This window comes from Conger conger, chromosome 9 (genome assembly GCF_963514075.1).
Source record: "Conger conger chromosome 9, fConCon1.1, whole genome shotgun sequence".
NCBI lineage: Eukaryota > Metazoa > Chordata > Actinopteri > Anguilliformes > Congridae > Conger > Conger conger.
Window position 1 is genome coordinate 11,445,578 of NC_083768.1, and position 25,662 is coordinate 11,471,239.

The following is a 25,662-nucleotide window of genomic DNA, read 5'->3' on the forward strand; positions in this document are numbered from 1 at the left end:
CTATCAGAGTCGTATACTATCAGAGTCGTGCACTATCAGTCGTACACTAACAGGGTTGTACACTATCAGAGTCATACACTATCAGAGTCGTACACTATCAGAGTGGTACACTATCAGAGTCGTGCACTATCAGAGTCGTACACTATCAGAGTGGTACACTATCAGAGTCGTGCACTATCAGAGTTGTGCACTATCAGGGTCGTACACTAACAGGGTTGTACACTATCAGGGTGGTACACTATCAGGGTTGTACACTATTAGGGTCGTACACTATCAGGGCCGTACAGGGCTGTACACTACCAGGGTCGTACACTATCAGAGTCGTACACTATCAGAGTCGTACACTATCAGAGTTGTACACTATCAGAGTCGTACACTATCAGGGTGGTACACTATCAGGGTTATACGCTATCAGGGGGATGACATTAGCCAAGGAGGTCGGAAGGTTGCTGGTCCAATCTTCCTGGGTGTGTCCTTCAGCAAGACACCTAACCTCAATAGCTCCTGACAAGCTGCTCAGTGCCTTGCATGGCAGCAAGTTTTCTTTGATTTGAGCCTGAGTGTGAATTGGTGAACGGGAGGCATGCATTGTAAAATATGGAGTAAATTCAGTCCATTCAGTGCATATTTAGCTGTGTGTGTCGTTCACGTGAGGCACTGTAATTCTGAGGTACTTTCTTTGCTTTAATTTGATAGTCGGTTCATAAAAAACTTGCTAGACATGAACAGGGAGTGAGCCACAAGCCCCGCTGACAGCATGCCTGTCACTTTTCAAGGGCGGTGAGCGGGACACTTGTGAAAATGCGTTTGTTGCGCGCGAACAGCCTGCCGCCACGTGAGACCGCCTCTGCCCGCCCCCCCCCCCCCGCCGAACCGCATCTCCCATGATCCCACAGAGACACGGCGACATCATCGCGTGACATCATCGCCCTGCCGGGCACAATCGCGGTCGGACGCTAATGGAGCCGGGATGAGGATAACGAACGTTCCCCGCTGCGGCGGGGCTCTCGGCCCCGGAGACGCCCCGAGGGTGTTTATTTCTCGTTTCGGCGGCGCGCCCCACAGCGCGAACATAACCCGGCGCCGTAGGAGTTACTCCTGTGGCCAGGAGCGCCTGAGTACCGCAGTCGCATGGGGCGTCATAGCAGTGGCAGGGGAGGAGAGGAACCGACTACAGAGGGCCCGAGGGAACATGGCGGGGCTCGCATCATTTCAGAAGATTTTCAGGAGATGGGAAGGGGGCCCACGGAGACTGCATTTGCTTACAGGGCCCAGAATTTCATGCTGCAACCTGCTGTAGAATCCAGCTATACCAGCTTTAAAATTGAGCTGGTCATAAAGCGGGTCTAGCTGGATATGAACTGATCAACCAGCTAGTGCTGGTAGCTTGTCTGAGCTGGTAGCTGGTCAACCAGGTGGTCAAAACCTAGTTTGAGCTGATCAAACCATGTGAAGCTGGGAGCTGGTCTGCACTGGCCCACCAGCTAAACCATGTTGAGCTAAGAGCAGGTCTGAAATGGTCAACCAGCTGCCAGCTGTTTCAAAACATAGCTTGAGCTGGTCAAACCATGTCAAGCTGGGAGCTGGTCTGTACTGGTCCACCAGCTAAACCATGTTGAGCTAAGAGCTGGTCTGAAATGGTCAACCAGCTGCCAGCTGTTTCAAAACATAGCTTGAGCTGGTCAAACCATGTCAAGCTGGGAGCTGGTCTGTACTGGCCCACCAGCTAAACCATGTTGAGCTAAGAGCTGGTCTGAAATGGTCAACCAGCTGCCAGCTGATTCAAAACATAGCTTGAGCTGATCAAACCATGTCAAGCTGGGAGCTGGTCTGCACTGGCCCACCAGCTAAACCATGTTGAGCTAAGAGCAGGTCTGAAATGGTCAACCAGCTACCAGAAGTTTCAAAACCTAGCTTGTTTTTTTTTTTTAAGCAAGGCACCCTCGCATTTTGGGCAGGGGACAAGTTAGCCGGGTATTTCCCCCGTGCTACAGGAAGTTCTCTCCTCAGTCGGGTGCCCGTGAACTTCAGAGCAGCTCAGCTGGGGAACTGCAGTGAAACATCAGCAGCTAGCGCACTCAGCTCATAACAGCGGCCATAACTCACCGGTACCGCGTACAGTGTAATAAAGCTGTGAGTGCTGATCCGACAGAAGGCTGGGACGACATCGACTGCAAAGCTAACAGAGAGCTGTGTGGCAGCACCGTGTACACATCCTGCCGTCACCTCCTTCAGAAGCGTAATTATTCTCACCGTCTTTCAAGGCACGGCAACATGCCTATTCTTAGCGGCCGGCTACACGGAAGACGGGAAGACTTTGATTGCTGTGTATATTTAATGCACCGGGTGCTCTATGTGAAAACCATAAACGCTAGATAGATTGTGACCTTGGAAAGATAAGGTTCTATCTGCATTCTGAGTGGTTTCGTGATATTCAGCTTCAAAGACACCAAAGTGAATGGGCTCCAAGAGAACTTTATTAGGAATACTTGTACACCTACAGTACTTATTCATGCGATTATCCAATCGGTCTACTGTGTGGCAGCAGTGCAAGGCATGAGGCATACAATCATGCAGATGCGGGTCAGGAGCTTCAGTTAATGTTCACATCAGAATGGGGAACAAATGCGATCGAAGTGTCGTTGACCGTGGAATGATTGTTGGTGCCAGAGATGGTGGTTTGAGTATCTAAGAAATAGCTGAGCTGGGATTTTAGCAGTCCTGTTGCTGATTTTGCAGAGAATGCTGCAAAAAGCTAAAATTAAGTCTAATAAATACCTAATAAAGTGCTCACTGAGTGTATATTTAGTGTCCTATAAACAACGTAGACTAATTTTTGTCAAGAATGTCAGTTGGAAGCTTATAAATCTAAGGTCTCGATATCTTAGATGTTGCCGTCCGTGTAACAGTTAATAATCTGAAACACCAACCTGGAGCTAGACACATCATGGGCAAATAATGGAACTGCCAAAATTTGCCAATGAGACAGTTCTGTGGAGAAATGTGGAAATTATGGGTGTTTATTTTCTGAACAGACATTCAATCATTGTGTTATTTAACTGCTCAGGTTAGGTCTGGCATATATTGCTTTGAATACATTAGCATTTCAGAGAAACGGTGATTTGAAATACCCAGGGGATATATCCAGTTCAGTGGTGCACCATTTATTTCTCTTACATCTGAGATCTGAATTGATTCTGTATAAAAAATAAAAATAAAACAGTTTGGTGTTTATCTTCTAAAACAGCTTTCTGAGCGGAAATTAAAGAAAAATTAGAAAACAGCATCATACGAAATGACTGCAGATCATGCTTCAGTGACAGACTTTAGCCCCTGCGGTGGAAGGACAACATTACATTACATTAGAGGCATTTGGCAGACGCTCTTATCCAGAGCGACGTACAGTTGTTTAGACTAAGCAGGAGACGATCCTCCCCTGCAGGGTTAAGGGCCTTGCTCAAGGGCCCAACGGCTGTACGGATCTTACTGTGGCTACACTGGGTTTAGAACCATCGACCTTGCGTGTCCCAGTCATTTACCGTAACCACTACGCTACAGGCCGCCCCTACGCGACAAGCCAAGTCTCACCTGTGTTCTCAGTGATTTCACATAAGTCCATTCCACACTGTCGGACAGCACCTTCGTCACAATTGGCTCCTCTGCCTGTCAGTCGCCTTAATCCTCTCACCTTTTAAAGAAAGAGAGATCTTAAGAAAATTACAGAGTGTGCTCCCTATCTACCTGCAATCCTTCGGCATGTTTGACTGCCACCATTAAGAGAAGATCTTTTTTTCACTTGATGTACAGAATCTGTTGAGAACAATGGTGTCTGTTTGATGTCTTTCAAAAGCGGTGACCAAGAAACACAGCGTGCGTTCTGTCTGGTGAAGAAAAACGACAGGCCGGTTGACTGGAAAAGTGCATTGCGCACAGTTGCAGAACTAAACTGATACCGGCAGACGTGCGCTCATCGATGACAGGCCATTCGACGGGAATGGAGAGCGGTGAATGCGCTGCACTGCGCCCAGTTGCAGAACTAAACTGATGGGAGCAGACGTCCGCTCATCGATCATCCGCCGCGGGGAGGAAACGCAGGCAGCGGTGCCCTCGCTTCCGTCGAGGGTTTCCTTCATCAGGGCGACGCTGTTCCAGCCTACTACCGCACAGCCCAACTCTCACTACCCTGGCTACTGTACGGCATCCACACACCATGGGAAGCTGGGGAGTTTACAAGAGAAAGGGGGGGGGGGGGAAGAGAGACAGGGAGAGACAGAGAGAGTGTTTTAAACTGCCACACCGCCTCAGTGATGGATGGATGTTTGCTTTGGAAGAGAGAGGTACAGCAAGCGGCTGACTCTGGGTGATGTGTATTTGGCACTAGTCTGTTCGCTCTCTCACTTGCTCTGTATTTCTCTTTCTCTTCTTCAACCCCTCTCTCTTTCTTTCTCTCCCCCCCTCTTTATCCCCCCACCCCCTCCTCCTCCTCTCTCTCTCTCTGTATTTCTCTATCTCTCTCTTTCTCTCTCTATTTCTCTTTCTCTCTATTTCTCTCTCCCTTCTTCTCCCCCCTTGCTCTCCCTCTCTCGCTATTTCACTCCCCCTCTCTCTTTATCTCTCTCCCCCCTCTCTTTATCCCTCCACCCCCTCCTTCCTCCTCTCTCTCTCTCTCTCTCTCGTTGCTTTCTGTCTGAGGCACTGGCACTAATAACTTTACCCTGCCGTATTTACCTCTGAGGCCGGTAGGTCTGTGGTCCGCAGCCAACCACAGAGACAGACGAACACGAGCTACAGGCGAGAGCTGCCCTGAGCTCCGATAGGGGAGGGGCCGCCCTGAGCTCCGATAGGGGAGGGGCCGCTCTGAGCTCCGATAGGGGAGGGGCCGCTCTGAGCTCCGATAGGGGAGGGGCCGCTCTGAGCTCCGATAGGGGAGGGGCCGCTCTGACCTCCGATAGGGGAGGGGCCGCTCTGAGCTCCGATAGGGGAGGGGCCGCTCTGAGCTCCGATAAGGGAGGGGCCGCTCTGAGCTCCGATAGGGGAGGGGCCACTCTGAGCTCCGATAGGGGAGGGGCCGCTCTGACCTCCGATAGGGGAGGGGCCGCTCTGAGCTCCGATAGGGGAGGGGCCGCTCTGAGCTCCGATAAGGGAGGGGCCGCTCTGAGCTCCGATAGGGGAGGGGCGCCCCTGAGCTCCAATAGGGGAGGGGCCGCCCTGAGCTCCGATAGGGGAGGGGCCGCTCTGACCTCCGATAGGGGAGGGGCCTCTCTGAGCTCCGATAGGGGAGGGGCCGCTCTGAGCTCCGATAGGGGAGGGGCCGCTCTGAGCTCCGATAGGGGAGGGGCCGCTCTGAGCTCCGATAGGGGAGGGGCCGCTCTGACCTCCGATAGGGGAGGGGCCGCTCTGAGCTCCGATAGGGGAGGGGCCGCCCTGAGCTCCGATAGGGGAGGGGCCGCTCTGACCTCCGATAGGGGAGGGGCCGCTCTGAGCTCCGATAGGGGAGGGGCCGCTCTGAGCTCCGATAGGGGAGGGGCCGCTCTGAGCTCCGATAGGGGAGGGGCCGCTCTGACCTCCGATAGGGGAGGGGCCGCTCTGAGCTCCGATAGGGGAGGGGCCGCTCTGAGCTCCGATAAGGGAGGGGCCGCTCTGACCTCCGATAGGGGAGGGGCCGCTCTGAGCTCCGATAGGGGAGGGGCCGCTCTGAGCTCCGATAAGGGAGGGGCCGCTCTGAGCTCCGATAGGGGAGGGGCGCCCCTGAGCTCCAATAGGGGAGGGGCCGCCCTGAGCTCCGATAGGGGAGGGGCCGCTCTGACCTCCGATAGGGGAGGGGCCGCTCTGAGCTCCGATAGGGGAGGGGCCGCTCTGAGCTCCGATAGGGGAGGGGCCGCTCTGAGCTCCGATAGGGGAGGGGCCGCTCTGACCTCCGATAGGGGAGGGGCCGCTCTGAGCTCCGATAGGGGAGGGGCCGCTCTGAGCTCCGATAAGGGAGGGGCCGCTCTGAGCTCCGATAGGGGAGGGGCCGCTCTGAGCTCCGATAGGGGAGGGGCCGCTCTGACCTCCGATAGGGGAGGGGCCGCTCTGAGCTCCGATAGGGGAGGGGCCGCTCTGAGCTCCGATAGGGGAGGGGCGCCCCTGAGCTCCGATAGGGGAGGGGCCGCTCTGAGCTCCGATATGGGAGGGGCCGCCCTGAGCTCCGATAGGGGAGGGGCACCCCTGAGCTCCGATAGGGGAGGGGCCGCTCTGAGCTCCGATAGGGGAGGGGCTGCTCTGAGCTCCGATAGGGGAGGGGCCGCCCTGAGCTCCAATAGGGGAGGGGCACCCCTGAGCTCCGATAGGGGAGGGGCCGCTCTGAGCTCCGATGGGGGAGGGGCCGCTCTGAGCTCCGATAGGGGAGGGGCCGCTCTGAGCTCCGATAGGGGAGGGGCCGCTCTGAGCTCCGATAGGGGAGGGGCCGCTCTGAGCTCCGATAGGGGAGGGGCCGCTCTGAGCTCCGATAGGGGAGGGGCCGCTCTGAGCTCCGATAGGGGAGGGGCCGCCCTGAGCTCCGATAGGGGAGGGGCAGTGAGGGCCTCCTGCTAAGTGAGATATTAGCAAGTCTGCACTCAAACCATTCTCGCCTGCGTGCGTGTTACACATTAGAGAATGTCACTCCCCATAATCACAACACGCAGCCGAGCGTTATTAAACAAGAGAATAAGGCCAACCACGCGATTAAACTTGCCTTTGCACTCTGATACACATCCGATAGCTTTGTCATTGGCTTCTGTTCTTTGGCAAAGGTTTATTACAATTTTTCGATCCTTCCTAGTGATATGAGAGACCGCGTAAGACGGAGGCAGTCCAGAAGCGAAGCACACCGCCGCGTGAGGTTTGAGCACAGTAAAACCGTCTCCACGCGGGCGCACCCGACGGCTCTCCGTCTGGTTTCGCGGTATTCGCGGAGCCGGGCTCTTCGTAGCGGTGGCTATCGGCGTGGACGCGCTACGTTGGCGCGGCGCCGCACGGGATCTGCACGACGGCCGCGGAGGAGGCCTCGATGAGGAGCGCGTTGATCTCTCTCTCAGCCTTGCAGCGCGCTCGGGAGTAATCCTGTCTCTTTGTGACCTTTGATGTGGAAATTGGCCCCGTTGTTCCCATTTATTTATATTTTTTAGTGGGGGGGGGGGGGGGGAGCGGTCACGTGTAGTGGCCCTGAATGTTCTCGGAGGCCCGCTTGACGACGCGTGGAAAGAACAGATGACATTATACTTGCAGATGGGAGTGGGGGAGCGGCTCCACCGCGGAATCAGGCGTCACGCCGGAAGGTAATCTAGGCTCCTGTGTGGAGGCGTGTGATCCGTCACCGTGGCCAGGGGAAGAGGAGTCCACAGGAGGAGTGTTTGGCAGGAGGGGTAACATCTGAACCCCTTAATTGAATCCAAGGAACGGGCAGAACATCCACACGCTGCAGTATACACACTGAAATGTCTATCACGAAAACAAAATGGCCCCATCGCTACCGGTAGCCATTAATTTATCATCACTCTGTGCCCATTAAGATACACAATAAAACGTTCTGTTCATGATTCCTAAAGGATAGGAGCTTGCACTGGATATGTGTCTGTGTAGACCCTTTACCACACACAGAGCAGCAGTGTGGTGCAATGGTTGCAGAACAGGGCTTGGCTAACACTTTACAATGAGGTTACATGAATTGCCATTAACTAATGCTATTGTTGACTGACTAACTAACGACTGAGAGGTTAATCTGTACAGCTGTGTTTATGCATTTGTACATCATTCATTCATGTTAACAACTTGGCGGGAAACATCTCCCCGCCCACTTTGAATGTCTGCTGGGCGGCCTGTAGCGTAGTGGTTAAGGTACATGGCTAGGACACGCAAGGTCAGTGGTTCTAATCCCGGTGTAGCCACAAAAAGATCCGCACAGCCGTTGGGCCCTTGAGCAAGGCCCTTAACCCTGCATTGCTCCAGGGGAGGATTGTCTCCTGCTTAGTCTAATCAACTGTACGTCGCTCTGGAGAAGAGCGTCTGCCAAATGCCATTAATGTAATGTAATGCTATTCTCTGCCAATCAAGTCTTGCTCTTTCTAGTTTCACTTTTTTCTCCCTTTCCTGCCTGTTTTTTCCCCTTGTTTCTGTCATCATATGAAGACTTACTGTTATTCAAAACTTTCCCTGTATGCATTTGCATGTGAAAATCTGCATTGTACACAGAACCCTTCCAATTTATTACTTACGTTTCGAATTGTACAGCCGGATCCGTACATATTCCTTTGTAATATAAATGTCTTTGACTTTGATGTATTAAGCACTTGTAGTGTTATTTTTCACATTCTTTTTTTTTTTGTTACACGCCTGATCTCACCTGAACACATTAATGTTTCGCAGGCAATCAACAGTGGGCGGGTATGTGGGTGTTTAGCACTGAACAAGTCTTCAGCAGCGAAACCTCCGGAAAATTCAGATTCATTATCGCTCACAGCAAGCATGAGGCATGGGCTGGATGCAACTCCGTCGAAAATAACTGCACTTGAGTTTCTGAAGAGGTCCTTCACTCCAATCCTTCCCAACTCTAACAGCTAACAAAGTTTCACAACTCTTCAAAAGTTTTGGTCAAAATGAAGTCACAAGTAGGATTTTCTTTTGTCTGTTTATGCGGAATGTGCTCATGAATGATGTATTCTGTAAATTTACCTGCAGCTGGTCCGTATATTTGTTTAAGTAAATCATTCAATTTACTGAAATCCATCAAACCCACGAAAACGGAATCCTAAAGTTTGCGAGTCACTTTGTCAGTACCAACTTTCACAGATGCACAGTAATCTTGAGACGCCATGAATGTTATTTATGATTAATGATGCAATTATTATTCCAGCAATCTGAGAAAATATTTGCGTGTTATAAATTACTCTTTGTTTGATGAGTGAAATTTTCTTACCGCACTGGCAAATCTTGAAATTAGTAAAACTGTCTGACTTCATTGCCAATATTTTTGTCTTGTTTTTAGCAAAAAAGTAATAGAAATAAGGTTTTATGTCTAAAATACTGACTATTGCGACTTAAATTTTTATTTTTATTTTTGCAGTGCAAGGAATCGGCAGCAAACCGATCCAGTGAACAAGCAGATAGTTATTTGTTCAGAAATAATTTCACGCTGCTGATTAAACACAATGCAAATAAAACATTTTTTGATGAGCTGCAGTGAATGGATTAATTTCTGGATAAACCTTCAGATGTTAGGAGAATAGAACGCTGTGTCTGAAATGGAACACATCTGTGTTTACGTCTGTGGTTGTAGTGAGAAAATGACTACATTCTCCTGTGAGTGCACTTTTGACATGTGCATCCTTTTGCCATTTTTCTGCACCAGACTGTTTAAAAAAGAGAATATTAGCCAGCGCACACAGAAATTAAAGTGACCTAGCTGTGGGAAATCTACTCTTGCAGACAACTCCGTCATAACTTGCTTTCAAACGATCGGATGAACAATAAGTGCATTATCGCATTATCGCACCAGAAGCGGCAAGCACATTCCGCTCCCCCTCTCATCCTCGCTTCTGTGATGAGTGCATTATGGGATATTTGAGTTCTGCTGTTGCTGTCTCGGGCCAACCCGATGAAACAGTGAGTTCAGTTAGAGACCAGACTGATAAGTCTGCACTGTGATATTACAGGGAGAAGGACAGCACTCGTTTTCAGGTCTTCGGTTGCGTTTGCGGCCAGGCCTTCCTGTGTCAGGCACTGTTTTCTGGGAAACACGGGCTGGAGACTCAAGCCAAACACACCCAGCAACGTCACTGCACGTGTTTGCCACACTGACGGTGATTTTAAAAAGGCCTACACTCATATTTTAAGCATTTAATTAAAATAATCTCAACTGAACAAAAGTGCAACCTTTAACTTTCTCAGCAACAGGCTTCGAAATGGACTTTGTGCAAGTTTGAAGTACAAGCTGAACACATACTCAAAGATACTTGAGTTTGAGTTTCCGAGGAGGCTTTTACTGTCAATATTTATCTGCACAACCAATAAAGTCTTCTGTCCAGAGTACAATAGGACAGAGCACAGCTGCTGTAGTGAGGTGGGGATTCAGTCTATTGCGTTATTGTTGTTTGTAATTATGTGTAACATATTTTCCTTTGGGGCGGCACGGATGGTGCAGTGGGTAGCACTGCCGCCTCACAGCAAGGAGGTCCTGGGTTCGAATCCCTGTCGGCCGGGGCCTCTCTGTGCGGAGTCTGCATGTTCTCCCCGTGTCTGCGTGGGTTTCCTCTGGGTACTCCGGTTTCCTCCCACAGTCCAAAGACATGCACGTTAGGCTGATTGGAGAGTCTAAATTGCCCGTAGGTATGAGTGTGTGAGTGAATGGGGTGTGTGCCCTGTGATAGACTGGCGACCTGTCCAGGGTGTATTCCTGCCTTTCGCCCAATGTATGCTGGGATAGGCTCCAGCCCCCCTGCGACCCTGATCAGGATAAGCGGGTTCAGATAATGGATGGATGGATGGATGGATGGATGGATGGATGGATGGATGGATGGATGGATGGATATTTTCCTTTGATATTTTGATATCTTGAATTGTCATTTGCCATTCATCATTTTGTCACCCCTTCACGTTTAACCACCTCATGAACTATGTCTTTCCTAGCAGTGGCTGGGCCCAGCAGAAAATTCCAGCTTTAACAAGCCCAAGCTGTGTTTTCCCCAGCTGGTTTTAGCTGTTCATCAGCCTATAGTCACAGTAGTTAGTCCACCCGCTTAGGCACTAGTTCACTCTCCCAGCTTTGACCGGCTACAGAACCAGCTAAAACTAACTCAGAATCGCAGATGGGGTCAGGTACTGTGTAGTATATAGGTACTGTGACGTCTCAACATAATGAACTCTCCTGACCCTGTGCGTACGTTAGTGCGTCTGGATTCTAAAACATTATGTTCATGTTGTATTGCTTTCTAACATGTTACCAATTATGGTCAGCAGGCTGGAATGGGATCTATTGCATTCACGGGGGAGGCAGTGTTGTCAGAGATAGTTAGCCGATCGACAGTCTCTCTGTAATGTTTATGTTTCCGCTTGGTTTTTAGCAGCCGTATTTTTATTTGGCATGACGTGTGTTTGGGTAGCGTGTGTGTGAGACAGAGCCTGAAAGTGTGGGTCAACCACCAAAGAATTGGCAACTCTGATATATAGGTTTACATTCAGATTTTCTTCAACAACAAATAAAAAAGCCAGTTGAGTGAAAAGAAAGAAAGACAAACGTGCAGGTGGCAAAGCTGTGTCCGTATTCCTGACGGGATTTCTAACTACGATCACAAAATGACATTGGAAACCTGCAGTGGAGCATGCAGTACAGTGCTGCTCCCAAGAGCTTCTAAATTGTCCCCGCATGATACTAATCTTCCTTTGTGTCTCCTTCGGGCTTCCGTACAGGCATGCGGACTGAGAGCTCGGGTGACATCTCTTCCTGTTTTCCACTCCCGTGCGACTCTCAGCACTAACTGCTGCTGCTCAGAACACAGTTCCAGGATAATCCCAAACAGATGGCCCCGCAGGGCAGTCCAAACAAAGTTTACTTATTAAACTGTGCAGCGGCCCCTGCCCTGTCTCTTATCTGAGGCTCCACGCCCGCGTTCAGAGACGCCGTTTCGCAATAGAACAGTCTAGCTGCCGCTCATTTTGATTTCCCAGCCTGCTCCCGTGCGTGTGAGGAGAACGCGGGACGTCAGTTCTGGCTGCACAGGAAACGCACACACCAACACGGAGTGACAAGCTTCAGAGAGAGAGAACGGGAAGCACTGGGAGACGCCCTGTTGTTTGCTTAACAGCCTGCTTACACCGTGTGCAAGGAACAGTGGTAAGGAAAACTTCCAGACATTTAGCGCTTTTGCTATTGCATACTGCCACAATGCATCAAAAACTTCACCGTTTTACCAAACGTGGTACAAAAAAAAGCATATTTGTGGTATACAGCATATGTGTATATTCACAAAACAAATGTGTATTCATAAAACACATGACACGAGAAAGCAACATGTCTTGTGCGATATTATCAATAATTTACCGGTTTAAAAGTCGTTTAAATAATACATTGAAAAAATACTGCCAGCTTTTACAGCAGCTTGAAATGGTTTTCTGCGAGACAGTGACTCATACAACTGCATAATAACTTTCTGCCATTAAGAAATATATTACAAAAACTTACCACATGTTTTCAACCTTCTTCACTAGAAGATATCCAGTACTTGCAGTGACATAATGTAGAGAATTAATGCAAGGTCAGAAGTAATGTGGACTATGGCCATAAAAAATATTTTAATGTTTTTAAAGAGTTTTGTTCATTTCTCAAGTGATGTAATCCATGCGGCCTCCATAGCTTTTAGCACTATTCCCCCTGTTTTCCTTACCTCAGGCAGGCGCATTATGGGACATCCGAGCTTCCCGTGCATTGTCCTGTTGGCTCTGGGCCTCGTGTCCATCTCAGGCCTTCCCGAGGACACTCTGAGAAAAATAAAAGATCTCGGGGACAAAGACTTCGGCCACAACTTCCCCCGACACGGGCTGAACCTCCTGTACTGGTTCTGCAGCGAATACGTCACGTTCGACAACAACAACAACATGCAGCCAGCGCAGGACCCCGAAAACAAAGCGTTCGGGTTCCATTACTACGGAAACAAGGAGAACGTGCTCCCCTCTCTGCGCAACCAGAGGGACTATGCCTACTACGCCGTGGGCAACATGTTCGACGACCGCAACTTACCGGAGGGCCGGAAGCTCCCGGCGTACGTCACGGAGGAGTTCGGACGCTCCAAGAACCGGGACTCCCGCGACCAGAACAACAAGGACCGGATCATCGTGAGGAGGACGCCCTACGGCGGCCTGGACCGCGTCTACATCACGCAGCACTACGACTTCGACAGCGGCCACGGCAGCGCGTACGACCCGCAGCACACGTACGCCGTCAGCGCCGACCTCATCCGGGCCATCGGCCGCCTCTCCCGGGAGCGCTTCCTCGAGCCCTTCCCGCCCAGGACCAGGGGCCACTACGCCCTGTGCCACCCCAAGAAGGGCTCCGCGCCGCCGCGGAACTCGGAGGAGTGCAGCCACGAGTTCTCGGACGGGGGCCGCCGGTCGCCCAGCGCTACGCTGGTGGGCCTGTGCTGCGCGGTGCTAGGGCTGCTTATAGGCTGCTCATAGGCTGCTCATAGGCTGCTCATAGGCTGCTTCTAGGCGTTTACAACCCGATCCGCACATCACTGCACCGCCTCCATTACGATACCTGCAGCTGCATTAATCTAGACCAGGGGTCACCAACACGGTGCCAGCGGGCACCAGGTCGCCCCCAAGGACCACATGAGTCGCCCGCAGGCCTGTTCTAAAAATAGCACAACTCGCTAGTGAGCTGCATCTAAAATTTTATTTTATTCTGTTGCTATTTTTTTTTTTTTATCACACTTGCATTTATATAGATTTAAAAATGACAATAATATATTTATATATCTTAAAATAATATATCTTAAAAATATGTTTATCATACCTGAAGTTCAGATAAGTTTAGGTGAACTCTGACCTACTCTAGTTCAAAGGTCAGTATTGTGCGCGTGACAAAACAAACTGGTAGCCCTTAGTATGACTCAGTACCCATGAAGTAGCTCTCAGTTTCAAAAAGGTTGGTGACCCCTGATCTAAACTATAATATTCAATGTATTTTACAGTACATATTCACATTTGGTTGTATGTATGTATGTATGCATGTATTGCTTTTGATGCAATGCTAAGAGCCCAACTATCATTGACTGCCATGTGGCCACTGCATTGTCTTTATGTGAGATGGAAAATCATGTGTTCACAGCAAAAACCAAAAAGTACATCAACCTTAACATTTATCTTAGTCTTATTTACTCTTTTGCTAGATAAGACAAAAATATGGGCAATGAGCTGAGGCATTCTGAGGGATAAGACAATTTCACTTGTCTAGCAAAGAGTAACTTAAAACAAGCAAATATTTTCTACTTGATAGCAGAAATTAAATTGGAATTATATTTTGAGTCCCTTTACAAGGTTAAAACACTAAAGGGAGTTCGTTTTTGCAGTGTTGCTGTTGTGTCAGTATATACTCACTGAGCACTTTAATAGGTATTTAGTACATTTGTTTTATTCTGCTGCTGCTGTAGCCTATCCACTTAGAGGTTTGACATGTTGGGCATTCAGAGATGCTCTTCTGTATACCACTGTTATAATGTGTGGTTAATGTCACCTTCCTGTCAGCTTCCTGTCTTCTACTCTGACCTCTCTCATTAACAACATGTAAAGCATTTTTGCATGCAGAATGTTTCCATTAACAAGCTGGTGTACAGGTCTACCTAATAAAGTGCTCACTGAGGGTACATTTGCACTGACCCCTGAAATGTCCTCAGGGACACTGGTGCTGTAAATCAGGGGTTTCCAGTCGGTGGCCCACAGACCACTGACCAGCTGCCTGCCAGTGGGGTGATTTCTACCCCATTCACTGCTCCTAGAGACTAGAAACTTTTTAGTAACATACTGTAAGTCCACACATTGCAAGGCACAAAAACCAATCAAACCTGAAGTTCCTGTTATTTTGACGAGCTGGAGTTTTCGTCAGCTTGGGGCATTTGTATTTCGTACTCTGATGCACGCTATTTATTATCTTATTTGCTTATTATCCACTTTAAAGACATACGCCAGTGCTGTTTAACTGTATAAAATTACACGTGCATGGTTAGCGTAGGGCTGCTAACAGAAATAAGAACGTTCCCACCCCTAAACAGCACAACACCAGCAGTAACCAAAGATATTTCCACATAGAAAAAATCACCATAGAAAAGAAATTATGATTACAAATCAAAAGATCAATGGGTACCCATATCCAAGGAGAACCTCTTGTATTAACTTACTGGAGTCTGAATTTTGAATTTAATTATCATTACATTACATTACATTTCATTACATTCTATTTAGCACATGCTTTTATCCAACGCGACATACAAAAAAGTGCATATCAAAGTCATTAGACCAATTACAGAACATGTCGAACAAGGTACAATTCACAAAGAATCAGTTGAACAATTACTTTACAAATACTGTAGTATAAATTGCTGCAGTTACGGATATTACTTTGCAATAGTCCATCCCCTGAAATTATTTAATGATTTTCCTCCCAATTTACTAAATCAGCTATGTAGTGAGTGGTTTGTCTTTGTTTACAAATTACATAGTAAATACATACAAAATACATTTATTTGTATTGAACATGGTGAAATTTGCACTGTAATGTGAAATTGTTTATTTTTCACAAACCAAAAGTGGCGAATGTATATTTTTTGTACTCTTTCAGGGTTTATTGCCCAACTTGTGCACTTAAATGAAGTGGAAAACTAAATAATTATTTGCAATTCATTTGTTTTTGATAAAGTCATGTGCTGCAGCTGCATATTCTATACGTATGATTGTTTTCCTTGCCAGAATCCACCTGATATGGACATGAAAACCATTTCATAATTCAATCATTTCATTTATTAGAATATATGGACATAATACAGTATATACGGGTATGGGTGCTCACTACCCTCCTCTTGTCATCAGCAGTCTACGATAACCATTTTGCTTTTTTGGAATATGTAAAAAAATCTGATGTATTGTTTAATGGTTCCCACTTTAATCCTGACTCATGTGCACACTGGCATTGTGTTTAACGGTCCTTTCTTGGTTGCTGACAGTATTTCCATTTTGCATGGTTGTGTTTGGACAGTGAGGATGAAATAAAATGTTTTTACGTTCTCAGCGGTTTTAATGGTTAATGGTCAGCACCCTCCTTCAACGCCTGGCATTCTGAATAGAATGTTCTTACAATGCATCTATTTGCCCGTTATTATACATACATTACTTAGCAATTAAATTGCCAAATTGGTCGACGGGCAGACAACCCTTTTGTATCAACCTTCATCAAAATGTACAATTCATAAAAGGGGCAATGGGTAAGATTTTTTTGTGTTAAAACATTGTTACAGGACCATTAAATCCATTCCTATCATTGAAAAAGGCTATGGTAGTTCCAAAAAAAAACAAAGATCAAAGATCAAAAACCAAAAGGCAGTAAAATATTCCAAAAAGCCAGAGATGAAAATGTAAAAATGCAAAATGAGCTGTAAGACAAAATCTTCCGACCCTGTGCTCACTAAACGTCAAGTAACACCAGGCCCAGATGCAAAGTTGAGATTCCCCAGATGGCAACAGCAGATATCAACGCCCAAAAGTCTTCCACAGCAGATGTTAACCCCAGCAAGTTGGAAAACCACAGAAGCACAAATCAGGGCAAAGAATATATCCTTATCAGTGGTGTTTTTGGCATACAGAAATTTCACGCACCAGAACATGGTCTCCCCTCATCAGTGGAGTGAGATGATATTCAAGCCCTTGTTTGTAAGCAGACAGTTTTCTTTGATATTTTCTCTGTTTTTATAAATATGCAGAAACAGATACATTTTCAAAGATGGTAATCTGCAAAAAATACAATTTCTATTTTCCGTGTTCACCCAATATAGAATTATATATATATATATATATATATAAGTTTAGCACGGATGGTGCAGTAGATAGCACTGTCGCTATCTAGTGCTATCTACTGCACCATCCGTGCTGAACTTTTATAGTTAAGTATAGTATAAGTATAGTTATAGTGTTTTTATACATATATATATATAAAAGTTAAAAAATAGATAGCACTGCCGCCTCACAGCAAGGAGGTCCTGGGTTCAAATCCCGGTCGGCCGGGGCCTCTCTGTGTGGAGTTTGCATGTTCTCCCCGTGTCTGCGTGGGTTTCCTCCGGGTACTCCGGTTTCCTCCCACAGTCCAAAGACATGCAGGTTAGGCTGATTGGAGAGTCTAAATTGCCCGTAGGTATGAGTGTGTGTGTGAATGGTGTGTGTGCCCTGTGATGGACTGACGATCTATCCAGTTTGTATTCCTGCCTTTCACCCAATGTATGCTGGGATAGGCTCCAGCCCCCCTGCGACCCTGTTCAGGATAAGCGGGTTAAGATAATGGATGGATGGATGGATATATAAGTTTGGCAGAGCTCAGAGCAACATGACAGGGACGGACTCTGGAGCAGGTTCCCCGCGTGTCTGTTCTGCCAGTCACAGCCTCCTGTCCTTCCTGCAGCTCAACTGGCAGAACACATCGCCTGTCTGGCGGAGCGCAGCGCGTGAGTGTGCGCGGCAGTACAGGATGATGTACAGGGCTGTCTCCCGGAGACGCCTGGCTCGTGAGTGACAGTCAGGGCACCCTGACTGAAGGGACGGGGGAGAGGAGCAATATGTGAGAAGAAGGGATGGGTATAGTGTTTTTAACGCTTCGAGGAGTAGGTTCTTTTGGAATGTTTTTCGTTTTTCTTTTTTTTTTTTTTCTCCCCAAGATTCTACATCAGTGTTCTAGAACACTATTGCTTTCAGTCACCAGCAGTGATTGTTACGGCAGCATCGGAACTTTCATTTCAGAACATTCTAGCCCCGCACGTGTGACCTCACACCTTAAAGGGATGAAAACGGGTAAGCTTGAGTTCTTGGGGGACCTGGTGCTGGGTATGAGAAACTGCCCACTGCATCGTTTAACCTCCTTATTCCAGTTCACCTCCAGCAGTGGGACTGTACACCGGGAACATCACTGCCTTCGGAGGGTCAATAAAGTGCGGTCAGTTTGAGTTTAACGTCGACAGCAGCTATTGTTGCTGTTGCCTTTCGGTGGTCAGCTTGTGAAATCTGTCAAGTCACATATGTGTTGAAAAGGGTTCCCCCCAAGCCATGAATTATAAACGGCACAGAAGAAAAATAGGGGACAGAAACTATATAGTTGTTAGAAGCTGGCTAGGTAGATCAAATCAACCCTATTCCCCGCAGAGAAGAGACAAGATTGGACAGCGCTTCTCATTTCTAAATGCATGAGTTGTTGTGAAATCACTTTTCAGAAGATTGCAACCGGAACGAAAGCTGACATCCATCATTGTATTTCACTTCCGAACCTAATAATCTGACGCTAAAACGGTGTGCACCTTGCTTTTCAGACATGCGTGGGATATGGAGCTCTTGCAAAGGCTCGGGATTGAAGGATGATGATATCGGTGTGCTGTCTTACCACCCGGTGTGGCCCTAAATTGTCAAACCCGTCGCCGTGACAACTCGGTTCTGAAAAACATTTACTGTAATACACAAGAGAATTGCCTGTTTACCCGTTAGCATGTCTGCTGCGAAGAGGATCAAAATAAACGGTCAGCAGTTTTAATTGGCCACGACAAAAGAGCACAAGAGCGTGGAACTTTTGTCACTCAAACAGGAGAAGAGGCAAGACTGAGAGAAGGATATTTTCAAATGGAAGCAACAGCTCTCACTCACTCACTCACTCACTCACTCACTCACTCACTCACTCACTCACTCACTCACTCACTCACTCACTCACTCACTCACTCACTCACTCACTCTCACACTCACTCTCACACTCTCACACACTCACACACTCACACACTCACACACTCACACACTCACACACTCACACACTCACACACACTCTCTCACACACACACACACACACACTCACACACACACTCATACACACACTCATACACACACACTCATACACACACACACTCACACACACTCACACACACACTCACACACGCACACTCATACACACACACACAGAATTAAAATTGGATATTGATTCAATTGGTGGAGGAGTTTTAAAGAAGAAAAGAATGCAGATTTAGCACATTATCTTTTAGTCTGGCAAGTTTGTCAAAGTATCCCTCTGGGGTCTGCACTATAGAGGGCAATAACAAACAGTCAGACGTATTACTTTCACTGTAGTGCATAGCTAGCCATCTTTAATGTGCAATGATTTACAATGACTCCTTGGGCTTGTAATACGGTTTAAGGTTAGAATTAAGGTTAAGGATACAGTATCAGGGTTTCCGAGGTAGGGAAAGAGCTAGTGTTAGGGTATGACTTCGATTTTGGGTTCTATTTTTCAGTTTTTTAAATGTAACAATACAGCCTGAAGTATTTTCAGAAATATTCAATGGAACACATTTCTCATTTTATCCACTGATCTCCTGAACTGTTCATCCAATTGTTGATGACCCTGTGAACACAGAGTTAAGCATTACTTTAAATCACCTTCCTCTTAAAAGCTGAAATATAAATATAATTTCATATTTCTAGGCCCCTACAGCACAGCACAGTGCATACGGATCTACTGCAATGTTCTGAAAAGAACTCTACTTTTCTCTCCATAGCAAAAACATAGAATAACGACCATAACAGTATGAATAAAAATGGATTTAGCGATTTTTAGCGATGGATTTTGTTTTGCAAGCACAACAAAGCTCTGGGTGTGATTATGGAACATCAGTAGAGGGACAGGTCCAATGTTTTGTGAATAATTAATGAAGTGTTAAAGTCAGATGAAGAGCCAAGTCTCTCCCGCATCATGTGACCGTTTATAATGGGGCTCATGGGAAACGGTTGCCTGGGACGATACGATGGAAGACGAAGCTTTGCTCCGAGTGGAGTCTGCGTTAGTGCCCAGAAACACAGGGAACGCAACGATGGAAGGTGCTAGTCTGCGTTAGCGCCCAGAAACACAGGGAACGCTACGATGGAAGGTGCTAGTCTGCGTTAGGGCCCAGAAACACAGGGAACGCAACGATGGAAGGTGCTAGTCTGCGTTAGCGCCCACAAACACAGGGAACGCTACGATGGAAGGTGCTAGTCTGCGTTAGCGCCCACAAACACGGGGAACGCTACGATGGAAGGTGCTAGTCTGCGTTAGCGCCCAGAAACACAGGGGACGCTGCAGATGATAAGAAGCCCGTAGGTTTGTCAGCAGCCTGTGTTGGGATGGGAATCACATCCCAAAAATATTTATCAAATTACATGCTCATCACTATTTTATTGAGCCCTTCCATGTGTAATTAGATCTTTTTTTTTTTTTGAAATTAGCTGTCAATATGTAGTATAGTCTTGCTTAAATCATCGGTTAAATATTCAGTCTAAATGAGTTTCTGTCTGAAGGTATGATGTGATAGCAAGAGAAGAATTTAGTCGGGAAGGTCATCTGCATGTCTTGCTTCCATGACAGCTTGACAGATTAAGTCTTTCAGTCAAATTCATTTTTAAATGATTTTAATTTTTTTGAAGGGAAAGAAAGAGAGAGTAGCTGTGGAACTAATCTCTGGAGATATCTCATCATTATGCAGGGCTCCCCTGAAATTCTGAATACATATTAAATTTAAATTAAATTTAATTAAATTCATCAAAATGAATAATCCTAAATGTTAACCTAACTCTAAACCTGAACTTAGGTTAGCCCGAACTCTAACCCAATCCCTAAAAAAAAAAAAAGATCAAGATATTTATTTATTAAAAAATGAAAAACGTAACACCTATATACCCCTAACTCGAACCCTAGAAAATATAATTTAAAAAAGAAGGAAATTAAACTATGTAAAAAAATTAAATGAGAAAAATACTAGAAATAGAAATAGAAATAGCAATCCCCAACCCCAACATCTTTGAACAGCTTTGAAACATGAATAGCCTTAAACGTTTTCTAACAGATTGTGTGGTGGCAATGCTGCCTGTCAATCTAGCCTATGTTATAGCCCGCATAACTTAGCACATGCATTTTCCTTGCGCATTCTCACCCACATAACATTTCATGAGGTCCATTACAAAGACAGCCTATATTTACAGAAACCGGCTTACAGGGTTTAACGCTGCCACTAACCACTTCCAACGTTTCCCTGCTGGTTTGCAAATGGTAAAATTATATAGCACCTTTATCCAAAGCTCTGTACAATTGATGCTTCTCATTCACCCATTCACACACACTCACATGCCAACGGCGATTGGTTGCCATGCACAGCACCAACCACTGCATCGGTTTGGGGGTTAGGTGTCCTGCTCAGGGACACTTCGACGCAGCCCGGGCGGGGGATCGAACCGGCAACCCTCCGACTGCCAGGCGACTGCTCTTACCGCCTGAGCCAATAGCACCCCCTTCGTTCGTTCTTCGTTGTTCCCCATGTTCCTACAGCGTACTACAACAACTTTTGGAACGTATGGGCACCTTACACCTCCGGCTGAGATGTTTGCAAGCAGACCTGGGTCACACGTAATTGTTTAGGCTTCAAATACTTTTCTACACTTGACTGAGCTAGTCTGGTGTATTAGAACCTATGAACCTATTATAACTTATCATTGTAGTACTATACAGCATTTAAAATATAGTATATAGATATACAGAAACATTTAGAGAAAGGGTATTTTTGCACATGATTCTCAATTCTAAACATTTCACACTTTTAATAAAAGCGTTTTGATCAAACTTCGACATACTCTCAACAAGCGCAAAACCCCTCCTTCTGGTCCTCTTGGTTGTGCTCAATACCACCAGGCGAGATCAATCGAGCACAGAGAACCGTCTGAATCCGAAACAGTGACGTATTTTGACCCAGGTCTACATGCAAGATCAATTCCCATTCGGCAACGGCAGTCAAAGCGCTAATTTTTCCTCACAGCAATACCATTTCTAGTGTGTCTGCGCACATAAAATAAGCATACGCCATTTACTCACATCCTTTAAACGAAGGTGAAGTGAAATCCATTTCCCCGCGTGCGTCGGCAGCAGGCACACCGGTGCTGTAACACATTTTGATGGAGCCTTGGCCATGATTTGCGACGGCTCGGTAACTAAGAGGGAGAGGGCAGACTGTGTAATTTAGCAAAGAAAGACAAATGAGCGCAACGCAGGAGCCAGGACAGGGAAATAAATCAGGTGAGCCGATAGTAATATTCTATTAAATTTATTACATTTCTCCTTCTGAGAAATTACCTAAAATACACGCCGGCTACTGTATGTATTATTCACGTCGCGCGCTAAAATAAGACTTCCTTTGCTGCGGCAAGCCTTGCAACGCGATGCACAAAGTAAATGAAGTTTGTTGTACAAGAATGAATTTACATGCATTTGAATTGTACAGCTGGAGTCAGTCGAAGGTTTGTTTTCTATTCATAAGCTCCTGTCAGGATTGATTCGAACAGCATTTCTGCATCGGTCCCCGGACATGTGGCATATTGAATTGAGGCACTTGTTCTTTGGAACAACAACATTCCCCATGGACTGCACGGAAAACTAATTGTACCCGTGCTGTCTGTGGCCAAGGCTCCAGCAGGGTAATCTATATGGTCATGTTGTCGCCATGGATTGAGTCTTTTTGACGGCAAGTTACTTCCTACCATTGACTAAGTCATTAGTCAATTGGAATTCTCTAGTCAGTCAGGACTGGCGGTCAGGTTCAAAGGTTCAAAGAGGCTAGTCAGTCAGGTTCAGTTAAGCTAGTCAGTCAGGTTTAGTTAAGCTAGTCAGTCAGGCTCAGTTAAGCTAGTCAGGTTTAGTTAAGCTAGTCAGTCAGGTTTAGTTAGGCTAGTCAGTCAGGTTCAGTGAGGTTAGTCAGTCAGGACTGCCAGTCAGTCAGGTATAGTGAGGCTAGTCAGTCAGGTTTAGTGAGGCTAGTCAGTCAGGTTTAGTTAGGCTAATCAGTCAGGTTTAGTTAGGCTAGTCAGTCAGGTTCAGTGAGGTTAGTCAGTCAGGGCTGGCAGTCAGTCAGGTTTAGTTAGGCTAGTCAGTCAGGTTTAGTTAGGCTAGTCAGTCAGCTTCAGTCAGGTTTAGTCAGGCAGTAACAGAGTTTAGCCAGTGGACTCGAGAGGCCGCATGCCGTTTGGGGATGTGGAGATGAGGGCACGTTCTGATGGACAGCGGTGCAGCCCTGGAACGGGCTTACCAACATGATTAGACATCTGAAAAGAGAAATATTTTTTTATTTTTTTATTTTTTTATTTATTATCAAATTATTTAAATTATTATTTAGTGAATTAGGGGTACCCACGCTTTGCTCAAACTCTAGTGCTTAATTTTATTTATTCACATATATTTATGTACTTATTTACTTGTGTACTTATTTACTTACTCCAGCGTTAATATTGATCTGTAGTCCCATGGCAAGGGATCCAGATAGTTATGAATAGTGAATAAAATTATGTAAGACAAAAAAAAATATATATATATATATATTTATTTATTTTATTTATTTTTTGACTGAAACGTAAAAATTAAGACTCAGTGTTAGATATAACGATACCATAATTTCCAGTTATTTTACTAGGGCTGTGACTGCAAGTCCTTTCAACCTCCGAGACATGACCCTGGGCTCAGGTCACCCAGTCCTGCTCCAAACTCCCCCCCGTTACCTCAGCCAGCAACCCCCCGGTGTCAGCCAGGACCTGGCCCCGAGGGTGACAAATAGGGACATACTGGCGGAGAAATGGCACAAACATTTATGACGGCCATATATTTTTATGCTCAAAGAATCCATTGTGTATTTCCACAGGTCACCGGGCAATTGATTTCCAGGAAGGGGAAAGCTGTGCAAGGACGTCTCTAACGCAGACTGCGGCGTTTCTCGGCGTTGTACGAGAGGTGATAATCGCGCGCATTCCCATATGATTCATTCCGCTCCCTGATTGCTACCGACACTGGCGGAGTGGAGGGTATTTTCCGTCTCTGACGGTGACGGATGTCTCCGCTAAGTGGCTGTGACAGAGAGGGACCACTCTCTGTCCTCACTCCTAACCGCCCCGTCGATGCCTGACCACACACCGCGCACGGTCGCGTTCGCTCAACGCGCCCACTTTTTGGCTTTCCTTCCCGTCGCGGCTAACACAAAAACGCTCTCACAATGTTAATGTAAAGACTTGCTCCAGGGCCCAATTGCAAAAGAGAAGTCAATCTCTCAGTGACAGTCCAGGAAATAATTCAGTTCAGAATAATTTAGGTCGACGCCGACTTCAATCTTGGTCAAGCTTTACTACAGTACATGATCATGGAGAGAAGTCCAATCACTTGGCAGTTCCCTGAAAAGAGCGAAAAGAAAAGTTCACTGATACATTATTCACCCAGCTTTTCTACAAAGAAAAGAAAACTCCACCGCACATTACTCCGGTGGAAAAGAGAGCTTAGGAGGTTACGATCTGACCTCACGTTTACCGCGCACCCTGAGATACTAGGTTGAGGCAGGAACCTGCGATATATTTGGCACGGAGCACGAAGACACACCAGTAAATCGCCGTTGTTTTACAAACAGAAGGGAGTCGATAGGAGTTATAAACCATCCCTGCTTCTACCAGAAGAGTCAATTCTGTTAACATCTTTGCCCCATGAGGTTAAGAATCCATTGCGGTTTTATCAAGGAGAAAGACTCCCATGAATGTTTCTTCCACATGGGGAAGTGTTAACAGTGTTAAACAGTGTTAACAGTGTTAAGCAGTGTTAACCATGCCACCCCTAATTTGTATGCCTCACTGAAGACAACTGGCTGCCTGTGGAAGCCTGGCAAGCTTGCTGTACCCCCAATGGGGCGAGAGCAACTGTGTTCCACAACGACGAATATCTAGCGATAGGCCAAGCCTCCCACCCGTACCTATAGATCTACGCCAAACTAGAGCCCCTGCAATCTCTACTTCAGTACGACTGGTCCAGATCAGAAAAGTTCAAGACGATGTCCAAGCATAGTTCATATAAGTAATAGAAGCATAATAGTAATAAGAGAAATATAATAATAATAATAACAATACAAGGCCAAAGTGGAGTTAAGGATAACTGATATTGAAGAGGTGGGTCTTGAGTTGGGATTTAAAGCGGAGTGGCTTCCCTGACGTCCCTGAAGCGCTCCATGGGGCAGAGAAGTCTCCAGGTTTACAGAGACCGGTCTTGGGGACGGTGAGTAGAGTGCCAGTGAAACCTCACAGGGAAATTCAGGCAGCAGGCCTGTGTCTGGACACGGTGTCTGGACTCGATCGACAGGAGGAAAAACCCAATTATCTCCCTCAGGGCTATGAGGTTACTTTGACACAGTAGCAAATAATGGTTTAAAATAGCAAGGTCTTTTTTTTCTCTCTCTCTCTCTCTCTTTTGTCCCATAGTATCTATTCATGACCTTACACAGCGTTTTGTAACTGCTATGGGGAACGGGTTTTGAGCAGCTCGACTGACACAGGGCTACAGGAGACCGCTGAGAACTGAACTGAACAGACCGGCCGGTTTCCATAGAAACAGGGTTCAGAGGTCACAGCTGTCCACCATTGTCACGGATGAAGGTCATCCGACCTTACCCACGAGCACCGCGGAATACTGCAACCACCGCGGACATACTACCACACCGCTGTGAGACACCCTATCATAAAACGTGTTTTCGATTTGACAGATTCTTCAGAATCACCAGATGCTCTGCTCCCGTGTACCCATCATCCTCTCTGCTTCTTATCCGTTTTGACGGTGTGAGATCGCACACATCGTATCGCATTACATTAAAGGCATTTAGCAGACGCTCTTATCCAGAGCGACGTGCAGCGAAGTGCAAATCAAACCCAGGGACAAGTGCGATGAGGACCCTGGAGGAAAGTACGGTTCCGAGTCCTAGCGTGACCACGTAGATACACGTGGTCATCACAGCCCTGGTGTGAAATCCAGCTATGACCAGCTTGAAATACCAGCGCCCAGCTGTTTCAAAACATAGCTTAAGCGGTTTTCTTTTCAGC

At 46.7% G+C, this 25,662-nt stretch overlaps 1 protein-coding gene across 1 annotated transcript; it reads left to right on the forward strand.

Annotated features, from left to right (window-relative positions):
• The first annotated feature begins 11,476 nt into the window (after positions 1-11,476).
• Positions 11,477-15,795, forward strand: LOC133137185 (uncharacterized). The gene is made up of 2 exons (XM_061255283.1): positions 11,477-11,848; positions 12,404-15,795. Exon 2 carries the CDS (start codon positions 12,415-12,417, stop codon positions 13,186-13,188), a length of 774 nt encoding a protein of 257 aa, XP_061111267.1. The 5' UTR covers positions 11,477-11,848; positions 12,404-12,414; the 3' UTR covers positions 13,189-15,795.
• The last annotated feature ends 9,867 nt before the right edge of the window (positions 15,796-25,662 follow it).

Coding starts and splice junctions, on each gene's coding strand:
- LOC133137185 (XM_061255283.1), top strand. CDS start 12,415: ATGGGACATCCGAGCTTCCCGTGCATTGTCCTGTTGGCTCTGGGCCTC.